The sequence below is a fragment of the Sphaerodactylus townsendi genome, linkage group LG12 (assembly GCF_021028975.2).
Source record: "Sphaerodactylus townsendi isolate TG3544 linkage group LG12, MPM_Stown_v2.3, whole genome shotgun sequence".
In the NCBI taxonomy this organism is placed as follows: Eukaryota; Metazoa; Chordata; class Lepidosauria; order Squamata; family Sphaerodactylidae; genus Sphaerodactylus; species Sphaerodactylus townsendi.
Genome location: NC_059436.1, coordinates 2,167,918 through 2,186,150, shown reverse-complemented (window position 1 = coordinate 2,186,150; position 18,233 = coordinate 2,167,918). Strand labels below are relative to the sequence as shown.

The window sequence follows — 18,233 nt, the reverse complement described above, 5'->3', positions numbered from 1 at the left end:
ATCGCCCAGTGTGTCATCTAGTTTGGCCCTAACCCAACTGCTTTCTTACTATGTTTTCTTACTGCAAAGTTATTTAACAACTTCTTACCTACTGATGCAAAGTTGTTTTAACCGCTATGAGTTCTCTGGATAATAGGCTATAAAATAGTTCAATAAATAATGGCTAGGCTCTAAAAAGATGCTTTAGGTAGGTCTAATGCTTAAGGTGTGCCCAGTGGAATTTTGATGGCAGACTGCCATTTCATGCTGGCACTGAGCCGCTACTTCTTTCTATCAGAATGCTTTGGTGCCACTTCAGCTTGTGGAGAGCTTCCCAGACTTTGGGCTGCCACTTTGGATCTTCAGTGTATCTTTTTCTATTTTCTACTGGGCAGGGAGGGGGGCAGGGAGGGCAAACAAATAAAGCTTCCTTACAGAGTCAGCCCAGCACTGTATCACATGAGTACATGAAAGTGCCTTATATTGAATCAATGATCTATCAAGATCAACACTGTCTACTCTGACTGGCAGTAGTACTTCAAGGGTCATTCACATTGTCCATTATCTTATCCTTTTTTAAACTGGTGATGCTATAGACTGAATTTGGGACTTTCTTCACATGAACGTTCTGCCACTGAGTCACAACCTCTCCAATATCTGTCTACTCCAATTGGAAGTGCTCTATGTTTCCATTAATCTAATATCTAAAGGAGGCACATAGATCAAGACCTCTAGGGAGCAGGCATGCAAAAGTCAGCATTCTCAAAGACCAAGCTGTGTAAAGCATTAAAGGCAAAGAATGAAATCTTCAACAGATCCTTATCATAGTTTTCCTTTGAGGAACGGGAAAGAGTGTTGCCAAAATGATAAAACTCATGCTGATGGGGACATCTGAATCCCATTACACAAGGAGAAGCTCAGTACAAAGAGAAGGGTGCTCAGTTGTGAGGGATTTTAGTAGCTGGTTGAGACCATTGTAAAAATACCAATATGTATGAGAGGAAAGGGACAGTGATGCCTGTTTAATCCTTTCCATCCCTGAAGACATGATACTGGGCCAATCTTTTTATGAAATGAAAGTTCATAGTTTCCCCAACACAGCCTATTATCTTCCCATCCTGTAAACTCTCTGACATAAGACAAGATATGAAATGCCCTACTGGAAGGAAACCACTACTTTAAGTACTGAAGGTTCTCACTTCCCTACATCTTACTTCACCTTCCTGTCCCCTTTTTTTGCAGTCCAACTGACTTTCCTTGTATCTCAGCAACTGCGCTAATTTCTCAGCATTACTGCTTTCACAGCTTCAAAATACGTACAAACATTCTGTTTTATCACAAAGCCCACTTATGCTCATGACCCGAGAGACTGGCAACCACATAGAAGATTTCAACGTTAACACTGAAAGCTGGGTGGGTGGGTTAATATTTCTTTAGAATATCCTGTCTCTTAATTTTAAAAATAATAAAAGGCAAAACTTTAAAAACAAATGACAATGCAGTAAAAATGGAAAGAACATTAGCAATTTGAGAAATGTAGATAACACCACATTACTGGCAGAAAACACTGAATACATGAAACGAATAATGATGAAGGTTAAAGGAGAAAGTACCAAAGCAGGATTACAGCTGAACATCAAAGATAAATGTAATGACTTCGGAGAAAATGCACAAGTTCAAGGTTCACAATGAAGAAACTGGTTGAAGTGTTTCTACTCCTTAAATGCACCATCAACCAAAAGGGAGATGACAACCAAGAAATCAGAAGGAGAATGTGTAGGGTAATTTATCAGAGAAGAGACTGATTTACAGTTGCTTTTTATATAAGTGAGTTTACTAACTATTAGGGAGGGTTACATGGGAACAAAAACAAGCAATGCTATACTTTCCTATGTTACTACACTTGGTTAGATCTTGCTATCTTGTGTTGTCACATTGTGGTTATCACCTCACATAGCTTCTTCTTGAACAAAGAAACAAACTGGTTGTGGTGGGTTTTCCAGGCTGTGTGGCCGTGGTCTGGTGGATCTTGTTCCTAACGTTTCGCCTGCATCTGTGGCTGGCATCTTCAGAGGTGTATCACAGAGGGAAGTCTGTTATACACAATGTGATACACCTCTGAAGATGCCAGCTACAGATGCAGGTGAAACATTAGGGTCAAGATCCACCAGACCACGACCACACAGCCTGGAAAACCCACCATGATCAGTTGAATCCGGCCGTGAAAGCCTTCGACAAAACAGATTTAACTTTATAACTTCTGCCTACATGACCACTTGCATGCAAGCAATGTCAGACTGACTGACCAATAGCTTAAAACTGGCCATAACTGTGACCTCAGTAACTGGTTTGCATACATACAGTTAACTTTTCATGGCTAAGTTGTGACAGACACTTGGAAAATACCAACAGATGGAGACTAAGGGCAGTCATGAAAGAGCTAGAAAAAAATCTTAAGTATAAGGATGTGTCACTGACAACCAAGAGCAAGTTAATTCATGCCATGGTATTCTCCATGACTATGCATGGGTGTGAAAGCTGGACAATGAAGAAAGCTGACAGGAAAAAAGTGGATTCATTTGAAATATGTTGGAGGAGAGTTTTACAGATGCTGTGTCTAAAAAGGAAACACTTCTTCACGCAACGTGTGATTGGTGTTTGGAATATGCTGCCACAGGAGGTGGTGATGGCCACTAACCTGGGTAGCTTTAAAAGGGGCTTGGACAGATTTATGGAGGAGAAGTCGATTTATGGCTACCAAACTTGATCCTCTTTGATCTGAGATTGCAAATACCTTAACAGTCCAGGTGCTCGGGAGCAACAGCCGCAGAAGGCCATTGCTTTCACATCCTTCATGTGAGCTCCCAAAGGCACCTGGTGGGCCACTGCAAGTAGCAGAGAGCTGGACTAGATGGACTCTGGTCTGATCCAGCTGGCTTGTTCTTATGTTCTTATGTTCTTAAAAAGACAAATCGGTGGGACCTCGATCAAATCAAGTCTGAACTCTCCCTAGAAGCTAAAATGACTAAAGCAAGTCTATTGTAGTTTGGTCACATCATGAGAAGACAAGACACTGGAGAAGACAGTAATGCTATGAAAAGCGAAGGCAGGAGGAAAAGAGGAAGTCCCAGCATAAGATATACTGATTCAAGAAGGAAATCATGGCCTTCAATTTACAAGATACAAGCAAAGCTGTTAATGATAGGATATTTTAGGGGGCATTCATTTGTAGGTTCGGCGTTAAGTCAGAAGCAACTTAATGGCACTAACACACATCAAGGCAACAGCAAAAATGTTCATATAACAGACATTAAAGATGGAAATCTACCTAATGGACATACAGAGTCCTGCTCATGTTTCAGATCTTTTTTACTTTTAGCCATAAAATTTATCATTACCCACGAAACACCAATAAAAACATCAAAAGAGAAATATAATAAGCTGTCAATTAACAATGATAAAATCAGCCACGGAAAGCCACTCAAGCAGATGGCAAGGCTGAGGGATAAAACCAAACAAAAACCCTCAGAAATAAGTAGTTTCAAACAGTTTCTGAAAGCCAAAAGCGGACAATATGACAAACTTCCTGGAGTGGGGAATTACACAGAATTGCACAGCCCAAACTGCCCTGTTCCACATACCGAGCAACCACAGCTGTGAAATTACAGGCACAGAGAAGAAGACACACAGCCAATATCCAGTTACAGATTGTTCCTATATGGCCAGAGGTGGTATGCTTTTATTTCCCTTGTTACAAAAATGTTGCTTTACTTGTGTGTGTGTTTGTGTGGGCACAGTTAGAATACCCTTAAGACTGAGATTACTGAATCATGAAAAGGAAATTCCTCTGCCTCCAGCTGTGGTAGAAAATGGGATTGGTCAAGAATAGAGTGTTGAAAGGTGAGTTAAGGGTGAGTAAAGGTTGCCTTAGAAATCAAGCCCAGGGGCTGGTTGGACAAGGAATGATGAATCATCTTCTCTTTGTGTCTGTGTAAAGTGCCATCAAGTCACAGCCGACATGGCAATCCAGTAGGGTTTTTGAATGCAAGAGACTAACTGAGGTGGCTGGCCATTACCCAGCTCTGCATAGTCGCCAACTATTTATTATGTTCGGTTTATGCTGCTAGTGATGTAAATTTCGTTGTGCGTGCACAATGACAATAAAATGCTTATGCTTATTGCTATGACCATTGTTGTTTTATATAATCTATTTTGTTATGTTATGATTATCAATGCCTTTGTTATGTAATGTTATGATGCTGAAACCTTGAAATGTTGATGTTGTTATTCTGTGATGTTATGTTAGGATTATTGATGTCTCCGTTTTGTGATATTATGATGTTTGAAACGTTGATGCTTCTATTATTATAATCCTATGTTATAATGTTATATTTATTGTAATTTAGAATGTTTCGTCAGGAGCCGTGTGGCGTCGTGGTTAAGTGCTTGCACTACCACTCACACGGTCAGGAGTTCGAGCCCCCTGTGGGTCAGATACCCTGGCAGCTGGCTCATGGTCAACTCAGCCCTCCATCCATTTCTTGGTCAGTAAATGAGTACCTATCTCACAGCTAGGGGGTAAAGAATAGCTGGGGAAAGCAGTGGCAAACTACCCCACAAAAGAGGCTTGCCTGTGAAATCACTGCTCACAGTGGTACCCCAGGGTCTAACACAACTGAAGGGGAAACTTTACCTTTACCTTAGAATGTTTCATTATAATATTATGTTTATTTCATGCTTATTGATATTCTTTGATGGTTGTTGCTCAGTGTGATGGTTATTGGTAATGTCATTTGCAGCTGTTGTTCACTGCCCTGAGCCCTTCTGGGGAAGAAGGTATACAAATCTAATAACATAAAAATACAATAAAAATAGCAACTCTGGTATCCCTTGGTGGTCTCCCCTTCAGTTACTAGCCATTGCTTAGCTTCTGAAATCTGATGAAATCAGGCTAGCCTTTACATGGAGTTAATATGATGTGCAATTATGTTTTACACTTTCCACAGTCCTTTTCTAACAATGACAGCAGGATTGCCCAAAAGTCCCACATTCCCCATGAATGACCCAAGATTTACATGTTTCCTACCCTATACACTAGATCATATTGAAAGAGTACTGTACAGGAAGGAGAGCAGCAGTTTTACCACCTCAATTTTGAATTACTGTTAGGTATACAAAGAAGCAATCACAAGAAATGGTCTCAAAGAAAGCTAACTGGTTTGGTATGGTTTTGTGGTATTTTAGGATAGTCTGAATTCCTGTTCAAGCTTGCTAACTTACACATATATGTGAAAACAAATGGTTTCAGCATCTGGACTGCTAATTGGTTTGCTTGATCCCATTTTTTTATTGTTTTCCGCCCTTTTACCAGCAGACAGACTCACTATATTCAGTCCAAGACCATGAGGGAGATTACAAGGATCCAATAAGACCCTCTCCCTGTCTGTTCTGATATCGTTCCAGTATAGTCAATGGAATAACCCCATCTGAATAACCCCAGGGGTGTGTGTGTGTGCGTGTGTGTGTGTGTGTGTGTGTGTAAAGTGCTGATTTATTTAAAGTGTGTGTAAAGTCGAAGCTGATTTATCGCAATCAAAGCAAGGGGCTTTCAAAGCAAGTGAGAAGCAGAGGTTGTTTGCTATTACCTTCCTCTGCAGAGTCTTCCTTGGTGGTTTCTCTTCCAAGGGCCAACCCTGCTTAGCTTCCAAGATCTGACAAAATCAGGCTATACCTTCTCTCCCCTCAAATATTTACTCCTAAGGAAAACGATATTAGGCTTACATTCTGTGGGTACAAGGAGGAGGACAATTTTTACCAACCCCCCTTCCTCCCATGGGAGATCTAAGGTATTCTTGTGGATCCTCCATATGCCAGGAGTAACACTTGAAAGGCATTTTACCCTCCCTTTTGCAATGACAGAAATCTAGGAAGCTTTTAGATTACAGAGGGCTATTCCATCTGGTCCTTGGCTGTGTGACTTTTTATTCTGGGATTGTATTATACGGCTTTTCTTGTTTAATTTTTGTGGCCTGGGGAGATTTTACCGGCAGCTGCCCAAGGAAGAGGAAGAAGAGGAAGAGAAAGAAGAACAAGGAGTAGTTGGGATTTGTATCCCACCTTTCTCTCCTGTAAGGAGATTCAAGGGGGCTTACAATCTCCTTTCCCTTCCCCACTTTATGAACTGAATAAACAAATAAAAACATAACAACTAGCAAAATGCCTACCAAGTGGAGAGAATGGGTATGAATCAGTGGAGACAGTTGTTTCTCATATTTGTACCTGCAGATTGATTGACAGTCCAAAGCTTTCAAGCCTGCTAAGCTTGGAAATCTTGGCCCTTCACCTTAAGGTGTCTGCTAGACAAGCAAATAGGTATGACAAGAAGACAGAGACTGCTACAACAGCTGCTAAAGTTACAAAGGAAATTTGGGTTCCTTACAGCCATTCCTATGAAAAAAATGGTATCTTTCAGCAGTCTCTCATCTGTTTGGGAAAAGCACATGGTTTGCATTAAGGACATCTCAGATTCGAACCCCAGCATCTTGAGAAGCAGAACACCTGCCTCAGATGTTAAATAGATGCTGTCAGTCAGACAAGATAATACCAGACTAGATGAAACAGTGCTCTCTTTTGTTATAAGGCAGCTTGAAGCAGTGATGATTTCCCAGACATTGGATATTGTCTACTTCCCATTTCACATTTCTAGCAAAACAGTTCTATCTATACATTTTTTAAAAATCCTATCCTTCCTCCAAGGAGGTTATCCAGCTTGATGAAAACTAGGTTTTTGCAGTACAACTTCTGGATTCATCATTGTTGCTCAGCCTAGGACTCTTGTTTCCTAAGTAGGTCATTTGAACGCATGCCTGAGAGGTAGACATGTCATCCATGAATGGATTACTCCAGGAGGCACCAGTATATTTACAACACCCCAGACATAACACCTACTTGGGGCTATGTGATTAATGACTAGATTACTGCCACACCCTTGCATTAGAAGCAGATATGCAGTGAACTTAATCTCCTTGAAGAAAACTAATTAGAGAGCAGAATAGTCAGCAAATAGGAATGCCAGATATCTATGCAGTGACATTCTCCCATTGGCCCTAGCGTGACTTCTGCACAGGAACAGTTAAACTTGTAGAAAGAGGTCAACATGTTCCTGATCAGTTTTGCTGCTTAGAGGCTAGCAGCAGATAGTTTCAGTTGGCCAAATTAGGATGCAAAGTACACATTTCAACAGGTCTTAAACTGGTTTTACTTTCATGAAATTGTAGTATTATGAGAATAAAGTGAGTTCTAAGATCTGTCACAAAACTGCAGCCCCCACGATTTCTTCAGGGGCAGCCATGACAGTTTCTAGTGGCCACCTGGTTATTTCTGTGTGGTATCCCACACTGTCCTGAGATGTCTGCATCTGGTGTGAAAAGCAATATCATCCTAGGTCTTAAGGAAGTGATGGCTAGTGAATAGGCCCCAATGCACATTGCAACAAATAGTCACACTGGGGAAAAATTCCAGTCATGGGTACTACTTTAAATTTGGGCCCTTTCCGCAGAGGCGTAATACAGTGACCCAGGGATGGCAAAAACACTGCCCCTGGGCTGCTGTTCGCACAGGAGGTGCTGCTGCATCGCAGCAGCCATCCTGCCCACCCCTGAGCAGCGTCCCCGAGCCGTCCTACCCACCCCTCAACGAGCAAAGTTTTTGCAAAGCAGCGTCTTCCCATTGGCTCGGTGTGAACCGCACTGCTGGGAAGACACAGCTTCCCCATTGCCTCCACTGACCTTCATGTCCAGCGTCACCCTGGAGGGCTGCAGAGAACCACCCACGCTGCCCTCCAACCCCTGGAGGTTGGAGGGCAGCGTGGGCGGGTCCCTGCAGCCCTCCAGAGCGACGATGGACATGAAGGTCAGTGGAGGGGGCTGACCGAGAGAGGGCTCCATGTGGAGCTGCCTCTCCAGCTGGGGATGAAGTGGGGGCCTCTCACATGCTAGTGAACAGAATAAATTATGCCGGTGGAGGTTCGTTTCCACGCCTGTGCCGAAAGGGCCTCAGTGGGAACAGGAGCAGGATTCCCAGCAAGAGTGAACACTCCATTTCCAGATATAGTCAACATTGCACCAGGGGAAAAAACTGTCTTAAAAATCTATGCAATCTCAAAAACACTTTCCTAGGAGTAAGTCCACTAAATAAAATTCTGAATAGACTTGCTTAGAATTGCTCCCTTTATTCCTCATAATAATACAAATGTTAACAAATGCTCATCATTTTATTCAAGCAAGGGGAAGTATACTTCTAAGGTATAACAGTTTACAAGGATAACAGTATGTAAAACTCATGTGTTGCCTAAAAAGATAGCTGCTGTTTAGGAAAGGTCACATGGTCTAAAGAACAGGGATGCAAATATTCCCCATTTCTTTTTATAGGCATTTCTATCTTTGTCAATTGTTTCAGTTCTCTACTTTCTGCTGTTGCTTTGGATATTCATTTATCTTACATACAGACATTGCATGATTTCATATATCTTCAATTTGTAGCTTATTTATGTATACAATGCATGTGATTTATACATATAATGTTCTACACTAATTTCCTGAAGCACAAATAACATTGAAAAACACATGCACATTAGAAGAAGAATTAAATGTAAGACAACAGATAAAAGCATGAAAAATAACAAATTATTGTTTCCTCACATTGAATTCTTCTTGTAAACAATATGCATTTTTCAAGTCATAGTCAGCTGGGATGAGAAATCCAAAATCCTCCCTACAGCAGATTGGAGGGTAGTATACCTGCTGCCTTGTAGAAGAGCTGGTTTATCTCCACATAAGCTGATGAGAGTTGGGGTATGTTTGGACTATGTTGTAAAAAATGGTTACCCTAAGCCGGATGCCTTTCCAGTAACGTACCAAAACCAGGGTTTTTTTATCCAGATACGCTCAAACAGCTGAGATTTCAAAATTTTATTAAAAAGAAAAAAGAAAGAATACTATCAGTTCTCTTTCAGCTCTAGACAGTTCCAAGTATAAAACAATACAATACAAGGCAGATGGATGGATGGATGGATGGATGGATGGATGGATGGATGGATGGATGGATGGATGGATGGATGGATGGATGGATGGATGGATGGATGGATGGATGGATGGATGGATGGATGGATGGATGGATGGATGGATGGATGGATGGATGGATGGATGGATGGATGGATGGATGGATGGATCTCTCTTTTAGAATCATGTCAGGGGTCTTATAGAATTTGCTCATCTAGTCCATTTGATCAGTAACTAACCAATTGGGTGTCAAATAGAGTCGAAGAGGGAGGTGACCCCCACCTGAGCATTCTTGGCAATTAAGACCTATCTGTCCAGTTTAGGATGTGGCCTTGTAAAAGCCAGTTCCACTATCTAAACACAAACACAGTTCACAACTTTAATGAAGGCCAAAGGGTCCCGCTGTACATGACCTAGCAAGACCAAATGGTCACCTCATAAAAGACCCAACATATAAGATAAATGAACTCTAAGTAAATTTAAATGAATATATACACTTTCTTCACATATATGTACCCCCTACTTGTCCCATACATGGCACCTTTGTCTTCTCCCTCTTGCTGTCCTGCATCTGTCTCTCTCAGTGATAGTCAAAAAGTGGAGGGGGTGGGACTCAGGCCCACTCTTAGGCTGTTTCCACATGGGCGGAAAACAGTGCCCTAAGGATGGTAAAAACACCGTCCCTGGGGCACTGTTCGCACAGCTAACGCTGCTGCATTGCCGTGCTTGCCCCCCCCCAACCAGCACGAAGATGCTGCTTTTGAACTTCGCTCCCTAAGTGTGCTTTTTCAAAAGCAGTATCTTTGCACCACCATGGTGCAAAGTGCACTGGTGTGAGGGCACTGCTTTTGGCCCCTCCTGTTTCCCATTTACTTACCTCTCCTCCCTGCACAGCTCTGGACGGCTGGAGGGACATGCACATGCTGCCCTCCAACCCCTGGAGGTGGCTCAGAGCGGAGCCGCCTCTGCGGGTCACAGCAGCTTCGGGCCTGCCCACACGTTTCCAAGCGAGCAGTCCCGAAGCTCCACCCACATGAATTATGTCGGTGAAGAGCCGTTTCCTGCCACTGTGCAGAAACGGCCTTATATAGCCGTGGTGGCGAACCTTTGGCACTCCAAATGTTATGGACTACAATTCCCATCAGCCCCTGCCAGCATGGTCAATTGGCCATACTGGCAGGGGCTGATGGGAATTGTAGTCCATAACATCTGGAGTGCCAAAGGTTCGCCACCACTGTTACATAGTCTTCATCCCCCTTCCCCAAATCCATCACAAAGAAAGAATCATGGCTCATTCTATTGCTACCATGGCAAATTGTGCTCCTTCTCCGTCCTCCCTGAGTTGCAGATTCAGGAGTTGCCTTCTATTATATTTATAAATAAAGCCAACATTACAAAAACACAATCAGTCTCCAGTCTCTGTTCCAAAGAGAATGCGACATAGTTATCTCTGTCCCTGGTACTGGGACAAATAGAGAGTGCATAATGCTTTTTAGCTTAACTGATATTGTTCACATCCCCCAACCTTTTAATGTGCAGCTCAGCCATGTAGCATTACTGTATCTGCTGCAATACAGAGAACAAGAAGGAGGTTAAAATAAATTGACCAGGTTGCCAGTGCTCCACATTTCTCTCTCCCCTCTTTCTGGTAACATGTCCTCTCTGGTCTATGTTAGTTAGATGTGCCTTGTGATTTCCCTACTCAAAACTCAATACCAGATACCTGGAGGCCTGATTTAGATTGGGACTGTTGTGTGAAAGGGGTGGAGGCTTCAGCCTTCCTTCCTATGCCACTTTCCCAAACTGAAATGTCCCACTTCTACTTGGAAGCACTTCCACAACATGGCAAACGTGAAAGCATACCAGGCCTCTCACTAGGTGGGACACCTTCTGCCACTCATCCTTTTGCCTACTGCCACTGCTATGCACTGGTACATTACTTCCAGATACAACTCAGAAGATACAATGGGTAGTTCTAGGAATCGCTGGGAAGTTTTATCACAGAGTTTTCAGCAATGCCTAGAGATACCTATTTTCACTTCTCAGTTGTACCCAGAAGTGATGGAGTGGTGTTAGCAATGTCACCAATGTCCCCCACCCTCCCACTGGTTGTCAGGCTCTATCTGACAATCCTAGTAGTGTGACTGTCCCGTACTCCATTTTATCTTTACAACAACTTTGTGAAGTAGATAGGTTACGAGAGACCAAGGGGCCCAAGGTCACTCAGTCAGCTTCTATGACAGAGTTGGAATTCAAAACTAATCTCCCACAATCTAGTTTGACATGCTTCTAACCGCTGCAAAATTCTGGCAAATAAAATAACCCTGAGGTCATTTCAGATAGAAAAAAATAGCTTGGAGGAAGATCGCCTTGCAACAGAGTTCCAGGCACAACTCTGGAAAGGCATATCTGACCAAAATCCTCATGGTAGACACTGGAAGAATTCAAATGTATCATTTAGATAGGCCATGGTATAATAAAATATATGATTTGATTCTGGGTGTCACCATAGCCCAGCTTTACACAATTGTTTTCAGTGAGATGTTGAAAAAGACAATGCAATTGTATTTCCCCACACAATGTACTGAATTATACATTGCCAGAAAGACAGGAGAAAGTAATGCAAAGAGGTAGCTGTATATTTCGTAACATCCAGTTCCACCTAATGGTTTGTGATGCAATGCTACGAACCATCTTCTCCCTTTCATAGATCAGCAGCACAGTGTTGCCAAAGCACTCCAAAGGCTGCAAAACAAGCAAGATCTGAGACTTCTCATGTCTTTTTCTGGTTGATAATAAGACCTTGCAAAAAAAAATACTGGGGAAGATTCAGCTTAGGATATATTACTCCTGAAAAGTTTTGTATCCCATAATGGCATTTTTTCCCCAGAAATGCGAACAGAAACAGCCCTATTATGCCCTATGCAGAATCTTTCTGGGATTCAAGGGGCTTACAAGAACCCTCAAGTTTGGTAAATATTGTGTCAGAGGGTCCAATTTTATGGGTTCCCATCCATCATCCATTGTTTCCAATGGAGGGGGGGGGGAGTCCTTTTTATTCAGGGGGAAAGTAATGAGGCATACCCATGAGCAACTGCAAAGTCAATGCTTCCCACCCTAAGAACCAATGCAACCCCCCCCCAAAAAAACCAGAACCCAAGAATCCAGCAGAATCACAAGCCAATGTGGCAAAGCCTTACAGAACCAATGTCAAACAAGAGAATCACTGGGGAGGATCAAAAATAAGGCATGTTTGCTAGCCCAGATGTACCAAATGCAATGTGACTTCAGATGCCTGCTGGAAAGTCACACTCTGGCAGTGCAAGCCCAACAGAACCATGGTCAAAACACAGAATGCCAGCATTTTAAATGTTTTTTGTTTCTTTTTCTCCTTTTTCACACCCAAGGGCAAAAAGATTGGCACAGCACAAAGGGGGGGGGGGTACCTTTGCTAGCCCTGAAGAACCAACTGAGAAACCTATCAGATCCCAGACCCACTTGGAGTGCAAGACCAAGAGAACCTATGTCAAACTAGAGAATTTCTAAAGTGGGAACTGAAGTGAGCAGGCGGGGATTTTGCAACCCCACAAGAAGGAATGGCAATGCAGAATGCTCAGAAGAACCCAGTGTATCAAGACTGAGAAAAAGAAATTCAAGCACTGAATGAGCACTTCAACAGTGTAACAGCAAAGAAAATACAAAGCATTGTAAAACTTGCACACACACCAGAAGCGTAGCTCCAAGGGGGCAGGGGTGCATGATGCACTGGGGGTGCACCCCTGTGGGGATGTGGCAAGGGCGTTCCGGGGGGCATGACGGGGGCATTCCGGGGTGGGGCGGGGGCAGAGGACACACCAGTGCACCGGGTGCTTTCCCCCCTTGCTACGTCTCTGACACACAAACACACATACACACTCCTCCTGAAACTAACAGAAGCAGACTTTTACACTCCAAGGAGGCAGAAGAACAAAGACAAGTTGCAACTGCAAGTCGGGGTGGGGGGAGGAAAAAATTGACCCCAGGAGCCTGCAAATGCTGACTCTGAATCTTCCCAAAACTGCTAGGTATTTTCAGGATTTTTCAGGACCATTTTTTCCAGTTTTCTGAAAATCCTAGAAATATGTGGGAGAAGAAAAAAAAATACTGTCTCAGCCAAATGTATACCCTTAGCTGAGAAGTTCCTAAGAAGCAACTACCCAAGGAGATTTTGGCTTCTCTGCTCAGATGTGGACCTCTTAGAGGTTCAGCTTTCTAACTGACTTTTTAATAGATTCCAATCATGTATCTGTTCTGCCACATATAGAAAATAATGAAATCCACATAGCAAGCCACTCCCTGTGGATGGTTTGTTACATAGAGACCACCATCACTTGGAGTTTCCATGGGAGTGAGTTCCTGCCTGCTGTTGCCAATGACCATTTTTGAGGCCTTTGCTGTTGTGTCCCTACCCCAGGAAATCCAACTCTGACAAGATTCAACTACAAGCTACCGTTCCAGAGTTTTAGGAAGCTAATAAGAGCCTTTGTGTTTCCCCAGGTCTTTCTATAGTTGTTTTCAAGGCTTTGAGTTGTTGCTTTTAATATGTCAGCTGTATGGATTTTTGTCAACTTCTTTTAATGTATAGTCGAAGGCTTTCAAAGCCGGAATCACTGGAGTGCTGCGTGGTCTCCAGGCTGTATGGCCGTGTTCTAGCAGCATTCTCTCCTGACATTTCACCTGCATCTGTGGCTGCATCCTCTGAAGATGCCAGCCACAGATGCAGGTGAAACGTCAGGAGAGAATGCTGCTAGAACATGGCCATACAGCCTGGAAACCATGCAGCACTCCAAATTCTTTTAATGTTTGTCAAGAAATTTTGGCCTAGACTGGCAGGTTGTATGTCTGATCGAGTGCAAGCCATGAGATTGGATCTGGTGGTACTCTTCTACTCTCAGAAGAAGTCCTTTTGTTTACAAGAAGGGTGTTCCGCTCTAGGATGAATGCTCCCATGAGCACAAGGACTCCTCCCATGAGTGGAAAGACATCTTTGGATCCAACTCAATTAAATTAAGAGGAATTCCTCCCTGGCATTGTGTTGATGTCTGAATCTTTTCATTGTTGTACTGAGCCGGGTTAAGCACTTTTTATACTAAACAATGACATACATCTCTCATCCCCATTTCCTTTGTTGTTTTCGAAAATGAAAGTTAGAACAATGTCTTCAGCCAGAATGCCTTTTAAGAAATCACCTTGCAGAGACAAAGCATATTAACAATTTTGAATGCTCTTACATTCTCCATAAATGCTGCATTGTCATTAAAGTCCTAAAGATACTGGAAATAGCTGTTCCTTGCCTATTGGATTCTGTTAGATTCCAACCAGTCCAGTGTTGCTTTAAATAGTTTCCTGGGATAAGGTGTATAACGTAGCAGGCTTTGCTTTTTGACACTGGTTCAGAAGAAGGAAGGAAACATAGAAGCAAAACAAGTGGCAAGGAATAGCTGCAAGGCATGAGACATACTTCTTCACAATGGCCTTTCAGGGCCATATGGCCCAACCCTCAAACTCAAAGGTAACCTCAAATTCAGACCTATTACTTTTTTTGGGGGGGGGGGCATTTGATTACTTTTGGCAGCTTGTATTTCACTCTTTCTGTTGGCACAAAATATTAATAACCCCTTTGCATTTTGCACTATGCTTCTTCAAGGGGATATACATATACTAGCAGTCAAAGCCCATTGGGAGGGGGGATGTGGGAGGAGGGAAGATGCAATGAGCTTTAGGAAGCATCCCCCGCCCTCCGCAATGGTCTGAAGTGTTGGTGTCCTGTTGGGCAGCGACAGCAGGGGCCTCGCGGGGCTGGCAGGGGCCTCGCGGGGCCAGCAGTAGCTGCAGGTACTTTGCAGGTCCGGCAGGGAACTCATGGGTTGAGCAGGGGCCAGCAGCTCCCTCACAGGGGCATTTACTTGGCCCTCCAGGGCCTGGCTTGACTTGGGGGAAGTGGGAGGAGGCGTTTGCCAGGCCTTTGTGTCCTTGACTGGGAGGGAGGGAGGGAGGGGCAGGGGGCGTTTGCCAGGTCTTCGGGGCCCAGCTTGACTTGGGGAAGGTCAAAAATGCAAACAAAAATGGTTAACAAATATCTTTTGACTGTTTCTCTTGTTTTTCAAATTATATCAAACAATGACAAAAGCATATTTTATTATGTTTTAAAATGTGTGTTATATTAACCTTTAACATGTTCTATAATCATTTTGATTTTTAAAAACTAAGAGAAAAAAGACAAAATATATTCGTTAACCTTTTTTCTATTTTATTGCATTTGTTGTGTAAATCTCCTCAGAGGAAACTGAATGCAAAATGTGTAAGGGTTATTAATATTTCGGAATAAAAAATTTTCCCATGACATCATTGTGGTTTTTCACCTCTTTGCTCCAATTGGTACAGCCCTTCGTTTTCATTTCTCTTTTTGGTTCCTGATTTTGTTTTCATGTATCACCATTTCTTTATTTTCATAGTGGCTAGCAGCCTCAAAAGCTGGAAATGGCCTGGTCTCTGTGGATGTCTGAGAGCACCGGTCCCCTTTCATTAATTGCAAACCACTAACAGCTCATTGCAACCCCAAACTAGGTCTTGCACATGCAGGTACATGTAAATGCAAAGTATAAAGTCTGATGGGGGGTAGGGGGAGAACGGGAAATTTCTCCTGCATCAACACAGTGGAAATAAATGAGAGCTGGACTAGCACATGACAGTTCAAGAACATGGGACTGCATAGGAGAATCTCTTTATTAATTGTGCCATTCAACTGCAATCCTACCCAAACTTCCTTGGAAGACTGTTTTCAAACTCCAAAAAGCTGCTTTAGCTGAGTAGGGGAGCAAGATTCCACCCGCACATTCTGCCCTAGGTAGGAACTGAATGCACAAGCAACCACTGTCCACACCATCCCCCAACCTAATTCAGCAGCTGGTTTGGATCAAGAGTGGGAGGAAGGGGCATAACCATGTGCCATTTTCTCCATGCAGATCTTAATCACCCACTTAGTACTGATCTTGATACAAATCAGATGCTGGATCGGGCTGGGAAATTGAGGGCACAGTAACTATTTGTATACACAGTTCCACATCTGGGCCAGAATATGTGGGGGGGAATTGTACGAGGTGTGGGGTGTAATCCTTTCCTCCATGTACCATTTTCCTTGCAGCCATAGTGCAGAGAGAGAAGGGTTAAATCCAGTGGCGGGATTCAGCAGGTTCGCACCACTTTGGCAAACCAGTTGTTAAAATGGTGCTTGTGAACAACCAGTTGTTAAATTATTTGAATCTCACCACTGGTTAAATCCCTCTTACTCCATAGCCCTGATCCAAATCAGGGCCCCTGTAGCTGCTGTTACCACTTCTACAGAAAGTTCAGGACCAATGTACTGACCTCCACTATTAGTGTGGCCTTTTATAAAGTCTATCTGTTGTTTTGGGGAGTGAGATTTGGTTCCCCCAGGCATCCCTTCTCTACCAAACAGCTGATCATTAACTTAAACTTTTTGTACTGGAGTATGCGTCTGCTCTATGTTTTCAAGGGTCACAGGATTTACTTTTACATAACTTTGGGACTCGGATATTACTGAGTTGATTAAAAATCACACACACATATCACAGTTCAAACCAAGCATGATGATAATTAAGTCCCCCTTCCCCCCCCCTGCCCTTTTCCTCTGCCCCAGCCAACTGTCCAGATTACAATCCTCAAAGCGATACTGGAGTGAGAAGGATATCCTAACAATTGTTCCTCTGCTGGTTTACTACCTCCAACTCTCCCCTCTGCCGGCACCTTCATGCCTCATCATGAAGGGAAAGAAACTGGTGTATGTTTGTTTCCTACTTCATTTAACAATGGCTAACATCACAATCATATTGTGCCATGGGAAAAAAAGACCCGTCCAAATATTGTTTGTTTTTTCCCCCAGGAAAAAATCTTTGCGTTCACATTAGAAAAGGGAAGAGGTTGCATAACATCTTAAATGCAGTGTGATTTATTCAACAGAAATAACTACATTAAAATTCACTTGCTGCATAAATAATATGTACACACATTCCTAAAGTGAACAGTCTGTAATCAACCCATTTTCTAGCTTCACATTTGACTTTTCAAATTTAATTTCTATTTCAGTTGTCATTCTGCTTCACAGCAACTACCAACACTGCTCGCTTTCCTTTTTGATCAGTCATCACCAAGTTATTTAAAACTTTCCTTTCATTTCCCCTGTCATTTGAATACCAGCCTTCCGAAAAAAAGTGTTTAAAGGCATCCATTCAGTGATACAAAGTTACATTGGCATTTAATCATTAATCATTACAAGACTAACAAAAGCTACATCCAGTGCTGCTCTTTCACAGGTGCTCATAGAAGTTTTGGCGGGGGGGGGGGGGGGGGGTAAGAATATACCGCTTACCTTGATGCTGAAATAGAAGCAAGCAGATAGTAACAAACAGGACTTTAATCATTTTGGGGAGAGGGCAACAGCAGAGTAGCCTCCTGGTTTGAGAATGTTAGTGCCAACTTGAGCCGGTCTTTCCTTCGACTGTGAGGAGCTACGAATGAGTCCTTCAGCTTTATTCTTGTTCCTGCATGAGGAAGTGTTTACCAAAGGTGTTGCACAACTTTTTTTTTTTGAAGTTGCAACAGTGCCACTGTCGGCAGAACCTCAAGCTGACTTAGGGAGCGTCTTTTGAATTATGATATATGGACGGCTTCTTTCGAGGCATTACCCAAAATGAAAATAAGTCTTTGGTTTGGCTGACTTGTGGGGTGGGGCTAGGTGTTTGTACAAGCAAAGGTTTTGTTTGGGTGGTTTTTTTCTTTCAGTGCAAGGAGCTTCGAACTTCACATTTTAAAAAAAGGAAACGGCACAGAGGCTTGATTCTTGTGACATTCTGACAGTACCACATGCCTTCATGAAAGTACAAATCTGCTTTCGACAGTGTGAGGAACAAGTGCTGGTGGAGTCTCCACTTACCCAGTGGACAAATTGGAAAACGTGGCTCCTTAGGGCCAAATGATGTATGATGGGACAGTGCAGTTGTGTGATTAGATTACCGAATGTGTCATCTGGACCTCCAGTGATCTTAGGGAAGAGTAAAAAGCATCAGGGTGGAAAAGGGAATATGGATCAGGGCTAAGGTGCTGGCACTTTCGCACATGCAGGATAATGCACTTTCA

At 42.9% G+C, this 18,233-nt stretch overlaps 1 protein-coding gene across 1 annotated transcript in view; it reads right to left on the bottom strand.

Annotated features, from left to right (window-relative positions):
• LOC125441593 (zinc metalloproteinase-disintegrin-like ohanin) overlaps window positions 1–17,584 on the bottom strand; it is a 62,480-nt gene extending 44,896 nt beyond the window's left edge. The window contains exon 1 of the mRNA XM_048512211.1: window positions 17,467–17,584. Coding sequence (XP_048368168.1) covers window positions 17,467–17,518 — 52 coding nt within the window. The 5' untranslated portion in view covers window positions 17,519–17,584. The remainder of the gene's footprint in view (window positions 1–17,466) is intronic.
• Between the last annotated feature and the right edge of the window lie 649 nt (window positions 17,585–18,233).